Source organism: Lethenteron reissneri, chromosome 37, assembly GCF_015708825.2.
Source record: "Lethenteron reissneri isolate LAM-NWPU_2019-01 chromosome 37, ASM1570882v1, whole genome shotgun sequence".
Taxonomy (NCBI): Eukaryota; Metazoa; Chordata; class Hyperoartia; order Petromyzontiformes; family Petromyzontidae; genus Lethenteron; species Lethenteron reissneri.
In genome coordinates, this window is record NC_083815.1 from 2360093 (window position 1) to 2381032 (window position 20940).

Genomic DNA, 20940 nt, shown 5'->3' on the forward strand with positions numbered 1-20940 from the left:
TAGAATCGACATGCTGCGGTAAATTCCACGTGATGGTAAGCCACTTCGTCGGGCTGCCATTTGTGATGGGCCAGGACGCTTCTGAAAAAGCGCTATGACAGCTCAGTGGGCCTTACCTGGTCAAATAAAAATACAGTAGACTCTCGATTATCCACGGATCGCGATGCCAAAAACTAACGATCGATGTGCGTGCTCAGTGATAACACTTTCCTGCTCCTGCGCAGAAGACTTGGCCAACTAAATGGAAAGCAGAGCCACGGCAATCAAAATCAATCAAACTCCACCCACTATTGTAAAGATATGCAACTACTGTACTGTAGAGGTGATCGCGTGGATTTCGGATTAACTGGAGCAACATATGTGTTCGGTTTAAGCACGTGACATGTAATAAACATTTCCAAGAATAACAATGCGATACTGTTTTTAGATGATTATTTTGGGTTTAAGGGAAAATCCATGAGTTATTAATTCACGTCAAAATCTCAGCTGCGCGGTCAATCCGCAAATCGGATAAACCGCACGCGGATAATCGAGAGCCGACTGTAGTTTAGTTTTTGTTGGATCGGTTCGGGGGGCGACGTGGCCGGGCGTGGGCGCGTCGGCACTCACCCGCTTGTTGAGCAGCGCCTTGCGCCCAGCGAGCTGCCCCCACGGCACGATGCCGATGGCCACCACCTTGTGCTCAGCGGGCGTGCGAGCCATCGAGTGCTCGCTCACCGCCTCGCCGATGTGGCGCATCACGCCCGTGTGCAGGCCGCCCGTGATGAGCCACGCGCCTTGGGAGAGCACGGGGAGAGGAGAGAGTGGAGAGAGAGCAGAGACGACGGGGGGGGGGGGGGGGGATGAACACACGCGGCCAGAGGAGGGGGTCCAGGGAGGCAGCGGAGAGGGAGACAGGGAGCGACGCATTGCTGTGTGTTTAATTTGTTGTCCTTCCACCACACCTCCGATTAGCACGGTTGGCTCTGTACTATGCTAAATGTGGTGGTGTAGTTATGGTCACAGTTAGAGGGGCAGGTGGGGGTGGGAGTGGTTAAGGACGGGTTAGGGTAGGGGTGGTGATAGGTGTAGTGATAGAGTTTGGGGTTGTGATAGATGTAGTGATAGGGGTGGTGAAAGGGGTGGTGATAGAGGTTGGGATAGTGATAGATGTCGTGATAGGGATAGGAGTAGTGATAGGGGTTGGGGGTAGGCCCCGTCGGAGCTTTGGGGTAGGAGCAGGGAGTAGCAGTAGGATGGGCTAGCCACATCACACACGCAGGGTCGCGCCGCGCGTCGCACCGCACGCGCTCTGCGCCATGCTGCATTGCGCTACACTGACCTGTGCTCTGCACAGCGCGCATGAGGCCCGTGCGCAGGACATCACGCACCCACGGCTTCAGCTGGAAGTTGGACTCCCCGCCCACGACGGACATCACCAGGTTGGGCGTGCGCAGCCCCCAGATGCGCGTGAGCACGTTGTACAGCAGGTCCGCGCTCGTCTTGTATGACACCCGTGTGTACTGGTGGCAAGGAAAACGTGAGTTGGCATATGCGCATTTTTTTCCCATAAACAAAACAAAATCATCTTCAGAAATATTAAATTAGCAGTAGAGCTGGGCTCTCCGACTGTTTAACCCTTTCCCGTTCTGAGATGTTCGCCTCCGAATCTCAGAACGTGCAAGCGATTCAGCGTTCATTTTATTTCAGGGAGGCGTAGCGGCGTTGTTTTTAAAGACATTGTTACTCGCCACAGGGGAACTGTAGCGACACGACTGCCCCCTTCCGATGACATACGTACATGTATGTCATCAGAAGGGGAAAGGGTTAGGTCATCGATTCGTCGACAAATCGCTCGACTCATCAGATGGCGCGAAAATAGTTCCGGCGGAAAAAGAGTCTCAAATCTGCCGCTGTATTGGAGGTGATGGGCGGGGTTTGGTGACGTCATCGGCAGTCGCGTCACGCTGGGCGTGGCTTCTGTGGGGGGTTTCCCGCCTTCTGGAGGCAGGATGGTGGCACAGCCGCCATTTTTTAAGTGACCCAAGTAATGGACCATGACAACAGTAGTCGGTTATAATCTCAAGGTGATTCATGTCCTCCCAGTTTTCGTTGGCAGCATGGACGCCGATAGAAAAACTGTCGGGGCAAAGCGTGTTTGCGTATTATTTGCAAGTCGCCATTTTCCCCCTCGAGTTGTTTGCGTCTCCCACTTTTAGGCAACCCTTTGATTAATTCAGCCGCCTTTCAATTCGGGGTAAATCCTGGACAGCAACACAAACCTCAACACAATGGGTCAACTTTACTAGATTCGTCGTCACACCCCGCCCCCCGTCCCCACCCCCGCCCACCGCCCCACTCCTATACCGTGTCAACCCACATGGTTTACCCCAAATTCTTGTACAGGGAAATTTAGTTCAGGTTCATACGGCGCACAGCCATTTAAATACGGGGAAAAAAATTCATATGACCAAAAAAAAAATAATGGGACAGCATCAGCATGCAAGATCACAGACAGCAGCATGATAAGTAGCATCATGGACATCAATAATCAAAATTAATACGTAAAACTGTTTATATCTATTTGTTTGTGTTTCTCTCTTGTGATGGGACTTTGTAGGATGAACGTTGAGATTTAAAAGGGCACGGGGTGACCAATAAAGTCTGAATTGGTCTGTGATAAGGTAGGGCACCGATAAGGGGTTGACAGGTATGCACTCCGTTACCGACCGATGGACAGGGCCAACACATAAACTCTTTCAACCCTTCGTGTGAAAGTGTTTCAAACTGGGAAAAACAAAATGGTTGGTCAGCGTCTGGTTCCGGCATCACGCGCCACCGATGCTAGCTGTGGCCGGGACTCGAACTCAGGCTCGCACGGGTTCATAGCGCAGCCAGAGCCCAATGCGCCAACCCCCTTCTCGCTTCATGTGAGTATTTGAGTGATCACGGTCCGTTTGCTTAAAGCGTACATTTGTTTTAGGGTGTAGTTATATTTACCCACATCTCCCTACAAAAGAAAGACCTCTGTTGACACTGGGTTCCTGTTCACTCATCAACGGTTTCTGTCTCTCAGTTGGGGAACAACTTTCACCTCCAGAGAGTTCATCGGTGATGTCACGATTCCGGGGTGCGACTCTTAAACACATCGTGGTAAATGTAGCGGCATCTGGTCACTGGTGGATAACGTAGTCACATTTAAAGTGGGCAGCGACATGAGCTTTCCACTGACCACGATGATAGTGAAACTCAACAGTGACACTCGACAGAGATGTTACACAATTCAATACATTGTGTGGTGGGGAGTAGAGTGAGATGAGAGTGGAGAGTGCATGGAGAGGAGTGGAGTGAGATGAGAGGGGAGAGGTAGGAGAGTGTTTGGAGGGGAGTAGAGTGAGATGAGAGCGGAGAGGTAGGAGAGTGTTTGGAGGGGAGTAGAGTGAGATGAGAGCGGAGAGGCAGGAGAGTGTGTGGAGGGGAGTAGAGTGAGATGAGATGGGAGAGGTAGGAGAGTGTTTGGAGGGGAGTAGAGTGAGATGAGAGCGGAGAGGCAGGAGAGTGTGTGGAGGGGAGTAGAGTGAGATGAGATGGGAGAGGTAGGAGAGTGTTTGGAGGGGAGTAGAGTGAGATGAGTGGGGAGAGGTAGGAGGGTGCGTGGAGGGGAGTAGAGTGAGATGAGAGGCGAGGCACTTGAGGTGCGTTCCGTGTCGTCTCCGTGGCACATGGTGGCACCTTGCGCTGGGACTTGCCCAGACCCTGGCAGATGAAGTCGCCGTAGGCGTCCGTGGGCTCGTCGCTGGTGTGCAGGTCGGGATTCCACACGGTGTCGTCGGGGTGAGTGTTGTTCTGCTGCGCCAAGTGAGTGTGCAGAGCCATGGAGGAGCCGCACTGACATGTCGCCCTGCAACAGGGATACCACCACCAGTGTCCCAATTCATCGTCGTAATGAGCGTCATGATCGTCAATCATCACCATCATAGTCATCATCATCATTATAGTCATCATCGGCATCATCGTTGTTATCATCATCATCAACATGGTCATACACACAGTCATCATCATCTTTGTAATCATCATGATTGCTGTCATACACTTTTCAGGACAACACTCTCTTGCGTGATATTCGTGCGAATTTTTGTTGAACCCGGAACGGGCAGCAAGAGGGGAAGGGGGTTCTAGAATATCTGGACAGCAGCAGGGACGGTACCACCTCCAATTAATCATCAGAAACTGCAGCAGCAAGAGCAGTTACCAGCATCCCTGACATTACAGCAGCAATAGCAGGGTTACAATAACGCAGAGCACTACCAACATCATCATAAGCAGCATAAGCAGCAGTAGTTATACAAAGATTAAGATCTCCCCTGAAGCCTTAATAGACTGTTGGGGCAAGTGCTGTCAGCGAGTAGCACCTGTGAAGGACAATACGAGACACGAGAAGATGGGTGGCCAGCACCTTGCCCGGCCGCCTTTGTCTCCCCAGTAGTTAAACCATTACCACTACCACATCAGCATCAGCATCATTATCACCATCAGCAGCAGTGACATAAGGGTCACCATCATCCTTCACTCACATTGTTATCAGCAACGTCATTATCATCACATTATCATCAGCAAAAACAGGCGTGCCATCATACTCGTTATCATCGTCAATGATCACTTCATTACCATGAGCACTGTCATTCATCACTGCCACGAGTCACCATTTTCATCAACAACATCATCATCAGCAGCAGCAGCAGCAGAAGCTATAGGTCAACTTTAGCCAATCACCACTATCACGATGATCACCAGCGTAAACGAGTCTCCATCATCATCATCATCCCACAACTATCATCACCACGATTGGTCAACATCTTCATTACCATAACAGAAGCAAGAGCATCATCATCACCATCAGCCCATCAAGACCACCACTATCACCACCACCACCACGATCATCATCCTCACGAAGGTCATCATCAGCAGAAGCAATAGATCATCATCGTCGTAAGCAACAACATCATCATCGTCCCCATCACCACCGGCGCTGATCTCGGCACCGTGCTCCTACTCACCGCCCATTGTGTGCCAGCTCGATGTCAGCAACGTACGCGCTGCACACGGGGATCCGAATGTTCCTCCCGATCCAGCCCTGCGGTACACAAGCAGCGGAGTCGGCATCAAGTTCCGTGAGCAAGCACCCTGTTCGGGCCGGCACGGCACGCGCGTACGCGACGGGCTGGACACGCCCGCAATGACCACCGCCGCCACCGCTGCCACCACAATGCACGCTCCGGCCACTTATGAATTAACGTATGTACTACGTTGAACTTATTTCGGCAGTACGTAGCCAACCGTGTTAATCCGAAATGCGGGGTAAGGACAACAAACTAAACACACACAAAAGCAGTTCTTAAGAAACGAGTTTTCAATCTAGATGAATTAAAGGTGCATAGCTCCATGACTGCACCTGCCTCTCGTTTTTAGGCTGAGTCAACCTAAAGGGGGAGGGGGAGGGTTGGGATGCTGCCATGGTTGTTAGTGATCAGCACACTGGACTTGCGGTTGAGAGGTCGCTGGTTAGACCACTCAACGTTTATTCCGCGCCTCCCATTCGGTCGAGCGGCGTTCTTCACTCATTTTCAGAGGGGGACGAATTTCACCGATAAGACATCGCTGCGAGGGCCGTCACACGTATGAAACCATTGGGGGTTTGACAGCAGCACGATGATGATGATGAGGGGGTGTTCACGTGTTGTGTATTGCCGGGGGCTTGCATGCCAGGGGCCGCACTAAAGGCCACCAGGGACCGCCAGGGGCCCGCGGCCTTGCGATGAAAATCTCTGCAGTAGAACGACACAACGGTGCACGCTTGTTAACCGCCCCCTCCCCACATCTGCCCATCCAGAAGTACGAATGGGTAGATCACGTGAATAGTTCGGTCCCCTGTGGTGGGTTGAAGTGTGGGTACGCCCCCACCTCTTTCAAGACGTGGAAAAGTAGGCCAAAAGAACCACTGGAGAGCCTCTCCAAACTTTCCCTCTTGTGGAGGGCCCACCTGCGAGTGGTGGCGTGGGCGAGACATTGCAGGGCTGCACCTTTGCCTTCGCAAACCCAGGGACGGCCTCGTGCCAGGTCCGTGCGTAAATTTGCTTCGAGTTGTGCAACACACGGACGCGGGAACCCCAGCGTACGCTTGGCTCATTCATCCCGCACTAATTGCGCCTCAACCGCGCTCCCGGTGACCAGTAGTTTCACGTGATAAAGATTCGCACGCGAAAAGAAAAGTGGTTGTGCGCTCCCCGTTAATGTTGAACGTCAAAGAGACTCTCTAGGCGGATCAAAAGCTATGTATTGGCAAGCACCTCCGATTAGCGCGGTTGGCTACGTGCGGTGCGAGAGACGTTCAACATCGTCCGCACGTACATACCGTGGGCGAGAGTGGGAGCGTCAGTGGCTCGTGCACTGGGCCATGAAACCGGCCACGTGGATTTGATTCCTGGCTGCAGTGGTGTCACCCGGCTTGAGTGGCATCCGAAATGGTCCTCCCCCCAACCCTCCCCCCCCGGGTCCAACTTTTACCAACTTGCACGACTGGCTCCGACTGGCTCCGACTGACAAAGCGCGTGGGGCGAATTGACAAACGGCCGCTAATTTTTTATGATCTAACATCATCATTGCTGAGATGTCAAAGTCAAGCCAAAACCTGGACCCACGCAAAACTGCAAGGAGGCGGTGCGTGGGGGAGGGGCTGAACACAGAGCCACAAACGGCGACTTTGCGATCGCGGAATTGCGCAGGGCGTCAATCATCCGCACGGCGTCAATCATCCGCACGGTGTCCGACCGACACGCTGCAGGGTCTGTCATCGCATCATCCTCGTGCTTAGCTTTGCGCCAGGCTCCTTTCGCTCGACGCCAGGAACGCGGCCTCCTATCGATCGCACCTTGGAGCGGGGCTGCCTCCGATATTTTGGGCCGTTTCGGGGGGCGGGGGGGAGAGGACTGCGGTCGGCAACCGCGCGGCATGGAACGTGGATGCCAGCAACAGAATTCGTCGTCTTCATTTGTCTCGACACGACGGCCCTGCGGCGTCTGGCGCTGCGAGGGGCGACAGCGATCGACCCCCGGGCGCACTCGGCCAAACGCTGCCGCGCTGCAAAATTCTGCTTCGAGCAAAATCTTTGGGGTGCGGCACGCGGCCGTGTGTGTGTGTAGGACAGAAAAAAAACACACAAATCTGATCTGGCCGGTAAAGCCGGTCCCCACCACGCTCAGCTTTGTTACACAAAGACAAAGATCCCCCGTATAGCCTTAACAGACTGTAGGGGCAAGTGCTGTTAGCGAGCACCAATGAAGGCCGGAACGGTCACGAGGGGGTGGGTGGCCAGAACCACGCCCGACCGCCTTTGTCTCCATATTGACTATGTTTACATACCGACAATGTTTACACACCGCACTCATTTGAGGCTGAGTCGACCTAGGGGGGAGGCCCAGGACCGGTTCAGATAATCGTCACTGATGTTGGCCGTGAGCGGGAATCGAACCGGGTCGCCATGAGGTTCATAGCCCAGCGCGCTAACCGCTACACCACCGCTCTCCACCTTGTTAGACACACACACGCACCTTGTTACACACACAGACTCACAGACACACCTTGTCAGACACACACACACACACCTTGTTAGAGACACACAGACACACCTTGTTACACACACACACAGACACACCTTGTTACACACAGACACCTTGTTACCTGGGCTTACAGTGAAATTATTTGCCCCTCTACTATACCGCTGAGCACACAAAAACAACAAATACACACACACACACATTCACTACACACACGGACACACACTCACTACACACGGACACACATACACACACCTACACGCACACCTACACACATACACACATTCACTACATACACTTCACACACGCCTACACACACACACTACACACACGGACACACACACCTACACACACACACTACACACACGGACACACATACACACACACACCTACACACATTCACTACACACACGGACACACACACGCGGACAACGCCAGGGAGTCAGGGACTCAGGTGTCATGGGCGTGGGGATTAATTGGCCGGTCTCCTTTGTCCACTCCTCTCTCTCCACCCATGCCCGTTATTATCCAACAACACCGGTTACCATGCAACCAACACGTGTGTCAACACGCGTGTCAACACACGTGTGTCGTTCTTGCAAACAAGATCGCTACCTCTGGAGGTTCCCAACAACTAGGACACAAAACGGGGGGCACCACGGCAGACAATGGGGGAGAAGCCACGGACCTACAGATGTCTAAACACACACGACGCGACAGCCCTTTCATACGACTCACTCGCTCATTTTTGCCCTTAAAATAATAAAATACAGCTGTGTTTCTCCTTACAACACGATACGCTTTGTATATGTTATGTATATGTTTATTATATGTGGAGTATATGTTATGTATATGTTTATTATATGTTGAGTATATGTTATGTGTTTGTTAAGTATATGTTATGTGTATGCTATGTATATGTTACGTGTTTGTTGAGTATATGTTATGTGAATGTTAAGTGACGCTTGTATTTTTCTACGTCGTCTTTCTCGCCCGCTACCTTTGCTGTCTATCTCCCTGTCCCTCCTTCCCCCTTGTGCTCAACATCCACGCTCTCTCTCTCTGTCTCTCTTCTCGCCCGCCCCCTTCACTGGAACGAATTTGCCCCCCCACATTGAGCGGTCACTTTCTCTCACCAAGTTTGGTCTCCGCACTCAAAGCCCACCCTCATTGTTCCCGAGCTCCCCACGCGCGACCCCTTGATCTCCTTCTCAGAGCCACCGCCGCCGTTACTGTCCCCTCTTCATATTCTCATTGTTATGGCTCTCACCCATTAACCCCATTTCATTCAATCCATTAATCTTTCGATTTAAAGCTTAAACCATTCAGACGCTGTCTTTCCGACAGACCTGTTCTTCACCTGAGGACGGCTGCTTGCGCTGTGGCCGAAACGTCGTGAGAATTATTGTATTATGTTTAATTTTATTATTTTATTATTTCCCTTCTACGTGACTTTGCCGAAAGAACCAAGAAGATTAATCCATTAATCGTCAAAGACTGTAATCAATTTCACTCTCACCGCATTCAACGCATCTTCGCAGATTTGCCACCCATTGCTTCCTTTCATCGATTTCATTCATCTCGTCTCCACCATCACATTCATACGCTGTCCCGTTTTAAGGCGCTTTATACATTTATTTTAGGACGTGTTTTGGATACGGATATGCGCAAACCTTTTCGTCCATCCACCGCCTGGCCGCAGGCAGTGATCACCTCCGATTAGCTACATATGGTGCAAAAGAAGTTCAAGTTCAGTGTCACTCGCCACTGAAATCGGCGGCGGCCGGGAATCGAACTCAAGTCACCGGTTTTAAAGCGCAGCGCACGAACCGCTGCGTCACCCCCCCCCCCCCCAACATTTTCATGGATAATTAATCAAGCAGAGTAATAATAATAATATCCGCCGAGTCTTCTTGGATAAATAATCGATTCTCAACGGCACAATTCAATTACCATCATCGCGAGCGAAAACTCCGATTTCACGCGACGAACCGATTCGTCCACTTTCTGTTCAGATCACAATTATTTCAGCAGGAAGGGGCCCGATTAGGTCCTCGGTTCTATCGTTCCATGGGCATCCTGCGGCGTGGTAAAGATGTTTCACAGGACAAATCTTGCAATCATGTCGTCACACGCCCAAACGCCACGGTTTTGCAATCTTTTTTTCATAACCTTCCGAGAAAACCCCGTCGAGGTGGGAGACACTCCCATAACGGTGGGCTGTTTTCCTTCGTCCGCGGGGGGGGGGGGGGCTCGCAGAGCGAGAGACCGAAGCTGGGACCTGCGGGGCAATATTTGGACGAGCGTCGCCTGTCAGCGCCGTCTCAGCCACTGAGACGAGAAGGACAGGTCAGCCGAGGGTGGACGGCTTTCGCAAAGCTCAGAGAAACTTTCCCTGTGATTTTTTGCTTATTAGTGTATTTTTTTTTAGGCCTACGGGGAGACGGTGGCGTGCAGGACCTGCTGAGACGCACGCCCGCACCTACACACTATCAACACAATCAAACCGGTAGTGAAAAGCAGGGGATGTAGAAAGATGGTGAACGGGCTCGCTGCCCCAACAAACCATACGGGGGGCGGGGGGGTCTCACTGAAAGGTGACTTTTTATCAAGGGGGAAGAGATGACAAATGGGAGAAATGGGTGCACAACCCAACACAGCTGATATAAGGGAGAGAAGAAACAAAAACACGTGCGGCAAACTAAACGACATTTGTTTTTTCTTTCCGCCCCTCCGATTCCGGCTCCCGTATAATTTACAGTGGTCATGCCCCCTGACCCTCGGTCCCTGTCCCCCGACCCTCCATCCTGCTAATTTATTTCAGGTGTTGTATGAGGGGGGAGGGGGGGGGGGGTACGGTCTGGCCTCGAATTCCCCCTCCGTTCCCTTGAGCTTGTGGCTCAGGTGTTCCATAACGCGCCGTAAGCGCACTGTACCTTCGTTCCCAGGTGTGTAGTTCATGGTTTTTCCAGTTCGTCAAAATAACCTTCCTGGCTACGACACTGAAGGTTTGGAGGCGGCGAGAATGTTGGTGTGGGAGGGCCTTAAGCCCCGTAAGGTCTAATCTATTGATGGGGCCAAATCTGTGGCACGAACCCAGAATTATTATGATTAGTTTTTTGTTTTATCCTGGAGCTATCGTTTTTCTCGATGCTTTCACGCCAAACGAGCTGCAGCAGCACAAGCTGGGACCTGCAATCGGCCCTAAAATTGGCTTCGTCCCTGGAGGGTGGCCCCGTGGGAACTTGTGTCGCAAAAGCACCAGCGAAGTGCACCACGGCAACAAACATTGGCCACGATCAACCCACTGCTGGATCAAGGTCTCCCGAAGACATTACAATTTCGTTCGCAGTCCTCTGTGCCGGGTTATCCTGGAAGCAAAAGTAGCTCCATATGCTACGGGGCCCACATTTTCAAGGGCCACTCGCTAAATACTTTCAAGCTCTCAATTCCAGTTCAGTGGTTCTGCACTTGCTCTATTACTATAGTACTATACTGCCTTCAACTTTTATGAACGACTGGGTGTTTAAGGTTAGCGATGTCGTATTATCTGGCTGTATAGCAAATGAAAAAATACAATTACTTTACTATGCAAGTAAAACATTAGTGTTTTAATATATATTTTAATTTAGGGCCCATTTATAACAAATAAATAACTTAAACGGTTTTCTTTTTTCTTTTTGTGGACCAGGACATTTCCGTTCACAACTCAAAGCTTGCAGTGCATCACTCCGTGTCAGAGAACAACCCCAGAAGATGACACAAAATAACTACTCTGGAATTATCTATCCTATTATATCTGAGGCTTTGCACAACATAAGTGGCATATAATTCATCCGATTATCCGCGTTTATATGCACTTTACCGTGAACATAAAAAGGAATGAAATGTACTGATGAGCACAGATAATAATATGATCCACTTCAGCGCCCTTCTAATCAAATCGTATATTTCACAGTATACAATCAATTTCACAGAAATCCTGAGAGAAGCACGTCTACAAACCACGCACCGGTTCGCTTTCACACACCGGCCCAAACTTAAGAGACGTCTGGACACTGAAGGCATTTGACCTCTCTCAGACACACCTCTCACCCCCCCGCATCCCCCACCCCCACTCTCAAACATGTTTTCTAAAAAAACAAATTTGGAGGGGGGGGGGGCATTAAATTTCCATACGCAACTCAAAAGCCAGCAAGTGCATCCCTCCGTGTCAGAGAACAACCGAGTAGCACGGCTGGCTATCTACGGTGCGAAAGAACCTCGACGCACATACGTACGTATGTACGCTCAATAAAACATAGCGAAACGCTACGGCGACTTCATAAACATCACTCGGCGTTCTCTCAGGCAGTGTAAAGGGCGGCAGCGAGGTGAACGGGGGCGACAAAAAATGCTCGCAGATCACAAAGCGAATCACACTTTCGCCGCGTTGCTTCACGACGCGCAATAAATATATCCCCATCGCTCTCGGCGCCGCGTTCATCACTCCGTCGAATTAAAGACCAAGTGACACGCTTCCTTTCGGAAGAGAGCGACCAACTCCCTAACTACGACGTCTAGTTGTATGGTGATAATAATGAGAATCACCCCAGGTTTCATTCTTGAATCTGACCCAACCCACAAGGGCCCGCCCGGCAAGCGTGGGGCCCGTGCGTCGTCTGCCGTTGGGCAGGTGACGCGCTAGAAAGCAAAAATACAAAGCACCGGGTGGTGCAGATGCTTGTCGGCATACCTACCTGGTGAGTGTCCCGCCATGGAGATAGATTACTGAGGGTTGAGAAGGTAAAGGCGCGGACCTGCAATTGCTCGCTCACACCACCGCCGATGTGAGCGTGCAATTTTGCATGCACATACGTAGCCAACCGTGCTAATCGGAGGTTCGGCGGAAGAACAACAAACTGGACACAAAAAGGCAGTTCTAAAGAAGCGAGTTTTCAATCTAAATTTTTTTAAAGTGAACAGCACCCAGCAGCTTTCTAACATCGGAAGGAAGAGTGCTCCAGCGGCCGCAGAAGCGCATCTGAAAGCGCCGCGCGATGATGATGCGGTGGCCGCCGTCTTTGTTAGACTGTTCAGTCAACAACCACCGCTGCTGCTGCTGCGAGGATAACCGGGGGAGTTCGCGCGACGATGCTTTATAGCTCCCTGAACCTGTCTGGGGCCACGGGTCACTCTGTGTTGTAACTGGCTGACCCGCGCCTACTGGACATCTTTGAATAAGATCTTCTTCGCCCATCGGATTCCTCTAGAATAAATAAAGATTCTGATTCAACACTCAAAAAACTATTTGTGGGACCACGATGTGGTCAAAAAGCATCTGATGTTTTGAGAAAAAACGACGTATCAGCAACAGTTTGGCGGAACGCTTCCCACGTCCTTGCAGACTGCACCAGCGATCCACAGACCGCAGGTTCAGAGCCACTGCTCTAGGAAGGCCCTCTAGAGAGTATTTGGCCTACCCTTCCTTGTTAGCCAACATCTTGGAATAGGTAGTGGTAGCCACACCTTACCGGGCCACATGTGACCTCCAAATCGATCGTTGTTGGATCCCCTTTCTTCCGCGGCGTGAACAGAGGCGCCAGGAGGGGATGTAGGAACCCCGCTAACATTGTTTCGACTGCCGCACCCCCGACATGGAATCGAACCGCCGATCCTCTGGATTGCAAGTCGGGTGCGCTGCTCACCATTGCACCGCGGTGGCTTCCGTCTGTTTAGGCATTAAGTGTTATAGTTAATCTCATCTTATCTTCATTGAATTTCTATAGCACATTAAACCATGGCGCATTACAAATACTTAACAACGATACATGCGAATGTGATGGTGGAGATCAGGCGAATGAAATAGATGAGAGGAAGCAATGGGGGGCCAAATCTGCGATGATGCGGAAATTCGGTGAAAGTTAAATTGATGACGGTAAATGGCGATGAATGGATTGAATGTATGGGAAATGAGTGAAAGCCATCCAATGAGAATATGAAGGGGGAAAAGTAACAGTGGCGGTTATGCGAGGGAGATTAAGGGGGTCGTGCGGTGCGCTCGGGAACGAGCAGTGAGCTTTGAGTGAGGAGCGGAAACTTGGTGAGCGAAGTTTGTTCCAGTGAAAGGGGGGCAAGAAGAGAGAGAAAGCGTTGATTGAGCGCAAAGAGAATAATTTGTTGTATATATAACAAATTATATATATAGTGATGACTCTCTATCCTACACACCACCGTCACCACAGCTCCTACACACCACCATCACCACAGCTCCTACACACCACCATCACCACAGCTCCTACACACCACCATCACCACAGCTCCTAACATCACCATCACCACAGCTCCTACACACCACCATCACCACAGCTCCTACACACCACCATCACCACAGCTCCTACACACCACCATCACCACAGCTCCTAACATCACCATCACCACAGCTCCTACACACCACCATCACCACAGCTCCTACACACCACCATCACCACAGCTCCTACACACCACCATCACCACAGCTCGTACACACCACCATCACCACAGCTCCCACACACCACCATCACCACAGCTCCCACACACCACCATCACCACAGCTCCTACACACCACCATCACCACAGCTCCTACACACCACCATCACCACAGCTCCTACACACCACCATCACCACAGCTCCTAACATCACCATCACCACAGCTCCTACACACCACCATCACCACAGCTCCCACACACCACCATCACCACAGCTCCTACACACCACCATCACCACAACTCCTACACACCACCATCACCACAGCTCCCACACACCACCATCACCACAGCTCCTACACACCACCATCACCACAGCTCCTACACACCACCATCACCACAGCTCCCACACACCACCATCACCACAGCTCCTACACACCACCATCACCACAGTTCTCCAAATTTTCACCCTCCCGTGGTGAGCTCTGCGGAGTGATTTTCCGCCCATTCGACGTCGCAAGATGTTCCACATTTCTATGGCAAGTGGCCCAGCCACTACGGGCTGCTGTTGACATTCCACCGAGCGGTGGGCAAACCGGTGACCAAATACAATCACAGAAACAACTGGAAAATGTTTAACTTGGAACAATGCTCCCGGGTGGCGCAGTCACTCTACCACCTAGAATTTACGGCTGCGGTAACTTCTAATCGTAAAAGCAATAACTGTTTATTGCCTTTCACTTGCCACTGCGTTTGGGGGAGTGGAGCGGTGATACTGTGGATAGCGCAACTCCGCTATGATTCCGGAGAGACCCGAGTTCGATTCACCGGTGAGTGCCGAGCGATGATCTTTACCGGTCTTCGGCTTCACTCACCTGGGTGGTGAAGTATTGCTGAACAACCTCCCAAGACTGACATAGGGTGGGTGGGGGGGGGCGAGTCTTCATGCAGGAGTTGACTAAGGGCTGTAAACTAACACTTTATTAAATGCCCTCTGAACCTCACGTGTACCATACCAACACACACAACTATGCTACAGTACATTACATGAACAACTTACAGCCCGTTCTCCTATAACGCCACATGGTGTTTTGATAACGCGAATGGGATATAATGCCATGAATGTATGACGGAACACATTTTTAGCATGCGAATGCGAATTGTATATAATGCGATCGATTGAACTACGTCGTGCGAGATATAATAAGCGGTTGTACGGCTGCCTCGGCGTAGCATCACACAGGGCATTGGGATGCTGCTGGATACTTATAGATGCTACCCACACGCCTCAGTCTTTGTCCAGCGTGCATACATATCTGTCACGTGTTATCGCGGACTGTGCTTTACCCTACATTGCACCAACTACTAATTTGAGGCCGAATCGACCTAGGGCAGTCCCAGGACCGCTTTAGAGAATCGTCACCGGTGTTAGCGACCTTGAGCGGAAATCTAACTTGGGCCACCGGGTTCGTGGACGCAGCGCGCTCACCGCTGAACCACCGTTCCCCCAGCAACCCACGCTCCCACACAACACTCTGTGTGTGTCAAGCTTCTTTGACAAAACTGCCCATACTCACGCCACACCCTCCTCAACCAGGCAGTGTAACACCGTGCCCCCCCCCACCCCCGTCAGCTGTTCCCAACGGCTTTGCACCGAATATTTCTTTTTTTATTAATGGGCCTTCGGTGACCCTCAACATGTGTATTGACACAAACATTTGCGACGTTCTTCAAACTTTTCGTCCAGCTTTCAAAACAGTGTCACTTGCTGATCCCTTTGGAATAACGTAACTTTTTGTTACCGAAAGAACCAAAGAGTATGGATTCATGAAGTCACGAAAGCTTCAAATCAAGATTTAACTATTTGCATCTAAAAAACACAGTTTGTGCCTCGTCTTGCAAAAGATATACTGACAAACAGTTTTCCTTCTCCGTAGCGTGAACCCAATGGTGCCTGAGGTTTACTTACATCCATTTGTTGCTGCAATTTCAAATGTTCACAGTCCGTGGCCGAGTTATAATGTTAAGCACCGAAATGTTGATTTTAAAATAAAAATTATTTCCCACTGTTTTTCGTCATCCCCACATCTCCCCTCAATTGTATCCTCCATTTCAGTCGACAAAAAAAATCAGGGACCCGCAAAGCAATACGACATATACCAGAGAACGACCCACAAAAGCAGACATTAGAGAACTACTTCTGAGAGAATTCAAGTGACCTCTTATCCACCCCAGGTGGCAACACTTTCCCACCCGCTCCTTTTACAAGACGACGATTTCCGTGGATTGTTTATCGCGCAGAATTAGAATTGGGTGAGATTAGGTGCAAACACAATTGTAAAATTCTTTTTATTTTGTAAGGCTGTCGGTGACCCGGCGGGGAGACCCTCAGCTCGCTACACACGAAGACCCCGGTGAGAAAACCCCACGCTTGGCCGAGCCTCTGGGATTCCCACCCACTACCACTGACTCACTCACGCATCATACACTGACTCACTCATCATACGCTGACTCACACATCATACACTCACTCAAACTACCACTGACTCACTCACGCATTATACACTGACTCACACATCATACACTGACTCACTCATCATACACTGACTCACACATCATACACTCACTCACACTACCACTGACTCACTCACACATCATACACTGGGAGTGTCATACTGCCATCTATGGCTGCAAAGTTTGGTCGTACATGTTATATATATCGTTTATTGTTAAATTTAAATCATAGTTCCTATGATTACTGTTGTTACATTGTTTTTTATAGCGTTATTTTGGTGATTTCGAAAACATATGGGTAATCTCAATTGTATTATTGTTGTTATTGTTTGACTTGCATCACACCGGGATTTTTGCACACAGCGTTTTTTTTTGTGTGGAATATTTGCTGGTTTCTCCAGGATGTTTCTGTTGCGCGTCGTCACTTTAAGATGTTCTCCGTTCATGTTTTGTTTGTTGCGGTTGCACCCGACTTAAGAGCCGCATGGCTCACAGGGCTATACCTAATTCATGAAACTTGGGGATCTCGGTGGTGGCGGCTCGGCACTTGGACCGCAATCCCACGCGGCGGCCACCTCCGACTTAACGACGACTCCTTTAAAGTGTTCACGGAGGTTGATGAACAACTCACTTCGGGTCTAAGTCGTTGTAAAAAAAATGTAAACGGTGCAACAATCGTCTAACCACGTGTGTGTTAGTCCACCAAGATCCACTCAAATTAGATTGTACAGAACATCAGTTGGTTAATAAACTAGCAGGATACGACATTTGATGATTCTATTATGCGATCATAAAAATGAAGGTAAACATATGAAGAGATTACCATCGTGACTGTTGTACTTGCTCAGATTATAAACATGAAATTATTGCAATGATTAAACTCTTTTACAAAATAAGAGACTTACAGTTGGCGATGCTGCACCAAAGCGTCTGATCAGGGTAACAGATGATAAGGATACTTTCAAATCGTAAGGTGATGTTGATTTCCAAACATGCTTGGAACGTGCTCAGGCATGTATGTGATAGAAGTTTACTAATTAAAAATGGAACTCGGTGGCTGTTGCCGTAAAAGGGGCAAAGATTATCAGCACGTCTTTTCTCTCCTTGCCATGAGGGACACGCTTATGAATTCGCAAAGAGAATGCTATTGACATGCCATGCAGAAGGGCCATTGTCAGAAACGTCGCCTATTTTGCGGTGTTATCGATGAAAGTCTTGCGTTGTTATCGCTGTTTGTTCAGCAGCAGCAACAGCAGTATCACCATCACCACGTCATTTGCCTGTCGGTGAGTTTGAGGATTGCTTCTGAGTGAGACATCGATGCTCCAAACCGACTCAAGTCAACGAGGATCATGAGGGTGAAGAGAGGGCCACATGGATGAAGAGAGGGAGTCATCACCGCTGTTGTGAATGTCACCGATTGCGCCCGGACCCTGAACACAGACATCGGAACAAACGCGGCGCGGCAAGGAAGCGCCGAGCGATGACGGAGTCGCAGCAACAAACACGAACATCCATTCTATTGAATGTCGAGAGTCATTAGCGGTGCGGGCAACATACCTCCCAGGTTTAATACACCGTATTTAACAAATAATGTCAAAGTGAAAACACCCTTTTTAATAATTATTTCTGGAAAGTCACAAAAGAAAACCTGAACTCCAACAGCCCCTGTGTCAGGGTTTGTCTGCATGAACAGATGCTGCTGAACACCATTGATCACTGTTATTATCATCGATCATCACTCCGCTGCTGGATGAATGCTTCCCTGTGCCTCATAATCAGCCCACTGCTGGATTAAGGCTTCCCTATGCATCAGCAGCTAATGATCAACAGACTGCTGGATTAAGGCTTCCCTCGGCCTCATCATCAGCGAATAATCAATCCACTGCTGGATGAAGGCTTCTCAATTCCACACGAATCAGCACACGAAGCTGAACGCTCCATCTCTGCGCTGGCTGTCCTCCGAGGGACCCCTCCCTCCTTTGGCTTCCACTCCGTCATTATCTTGTCTGTTTAATCACATACGGTACCCTACTGTTATTTTAGGACAAACATCAGTCACCTGTACATAGTCGTAATTTACCACACGGCACGTCTTACACCAACAAATTACCGAGCCACAAATAACCTTGATGGCAACGCTTCATTGCCACTAACTGCTCGCTCGTACATTCCTGGAACGTAAAGCGAACTATTCAGAAACCTCCCCCAACCCACCGCCTCTGTTATGACCTTCAGTGGACTGTTGGGAGTTGTTACGGTTGTTTGACCGGCCCCGACCGCCTTTGTTTCTCCAGTGCTCATGCGTTGTTATTTTTATTTCACACACAAACCGCACCAGGAACTCGCTTGAGGCCGAGTCGACGTAGGGGAGAGATCCCCACACCGGTTCTGGCCGGATTTTGACATCATTCGCCACTGACGGTAGCCGTGGCTGGGAATCGAACTCTGTCTGGTGGCCACGGGGTTGGTAGCGCAGTGCGCTGGCCACAACATCGCCGCCGCCGCAGCCGCGACAGCAACCAGACGCTTTGCAACTAAAATTGCAAAGTGAACACAATTCCTACCAAATCGGCCAACACGTATAATCTACGAATCAATGAAGGCCCTATTTGGAGCTGGGGAGGTGGAGCGGTGGCGCAGTGGTGAGCGCGCTGCGCTGTCAACCACCCGGTCAACCCGAGTTGGATACCAGGCTCCTCCTGCTTCAGGGGCGCCCACAGCGAGTTTATAAGCGAGCTGTAACGTTCTTAAGATGTGTACCGTATGCTCTGGATGATAAGACGCGCCCAAAACCTTCCCCACACGTATGTTAAAGCACCCATGTTTCGTGCGTCTTATAATAATTAGGTGTGTGTTACCAGGTGTGTGTGTGCCCTCCAACAACAACGGAGGGCAGAGGAGCGATGCTCACAACAACGAGCGGAGCGTTGGGGGGCTAAAACACAGCAAGTTGGCACCGTAGGGGGCATAGGTGGTGCATCGGCCACTCATCTCAGTCAGCCAACCCATGGCACCTGCTGGGTGTCAGATTAGGGGGGATTAGGGGGTACAGCTGGTGGTGCATCAACCAGTCTTCTGTCAGTCGACCCGTGGCACCTGGGTCTGCACCCTCAACTCCTGCCAGCGGGCGTTCGACACTTCACGTGGCCTCAACGTGCACCTAGCCTGGCACAAGCACTGTGGTGATGTCACCGCCACTTAGTGACGAATGTCGGCTGTTGTTCGTGTGTGTTACCAGATGTGTACAACATGATAAGACACTGGGGCACAAGTTTCGGATGTGCAAAGTCTTTAACTACTTTCCAATTCGTCACTCGTACAGCACCACCGGTGTGTCGGAGAGTAAACCCACAACATTTACAAACCGATTACTGTGTGGGTTTACTCTGCAACACACCATTGCGCTGTTCTCGTAACGAATTGTCAACGTTCTGTTTACGCGACAAACCTTTACGAATTGGCTGTGTCGGGTGGTGGCGGGTTTAACGACACATCTATAATTACGCGATCTAACCCAAACCAAAAAAAACCCTGTATTATGAATGTCAGAACTGTAATACAATTATGGTAACAGCATTCTGGGGCGGCACGCCGCCACCACCACCACTATCCGGTACGCGTCTCGCAGTGCCTTCTTGTTTTGTGACGCATCACGCGAACCCCCCATCAGCCGACGAGCAACACGGAACATAATTCCGCACCCGACGCGTCGCAACCACTATACACACGATCTGCTTATCGCCGTGGCTACTTGTCAACATTCCACAATCTACCAGCAACCCGAAAAAAGTTCACCGATACATGAATCCGTGTATTGAAATGTATTTTCATATATTCTGCTCGGAATCACTGCGCACTGAGAGACAGGAAGAGAAGCGGACGGATGAAGGAACAGTCGATACATCATCACATCGACTGCTGAGAGGATGATCAGAGCAGGCCTGGACAGCAAGATACACCTCGACGGGAGGATGATGATGATGATGGCCAATTGACGAGAGCGAAGGTGGAATGGCAGCCAACGGGAAGGGAGAGGACGGAGCGATGAGATCGGCCAATGATGTGCAGGAGCGAGACGGACACTCAGCGGATTGAATGATGTGGCAACTGGCCCAATGTCGCAACGCAGCGTGACTCTCACGACAGAACGAGTCTTGAGACTCGCCGTGGTGCTCTTCTCCACCTGGATCAATGGAAGACTCTGGCATCACACGAGATGTGTGCACAATTGTTTGGATAGAAAGATTACGATCAAAAATGGACGATCATCGGAATATAATGACGCCAGGTGGACGACGATGATGATGATGATGGTGTTCATCCAATTGATGATAATGACGCCAGATGATAACGATGATCCAATTAATGTCAGGCGATGAAAACGATGA

General features: G+C 50.3%; 1 protein-coding gene across 1 annotated transcript in view; it reads right to left on the reverse strand.

Annotated features, from left to right (window-relative positions):
* The window catches only part of LOC133351437 (transient receptor potential cation channel subfamily M member 5-like), a 49623-nt gene that overhangs the window by 27170 nt on the left and 1513 nt on the right, over nucleotides 1–20940 (reverse strand). The window contains 4 exon segments of the mRNA XM_061566646.1: nucleotides 610–776; nucleotides 1322–1502; nucleotides 3712–3880; nucleotides 5037–5113. Of these exon segments, the coding sequence (XP_061422630.1) occupies nucleotides 610–776; nucleotides 1322–1502; nucleotides 3712–3880; nucleotides 5037–5113 (594 nt within the window).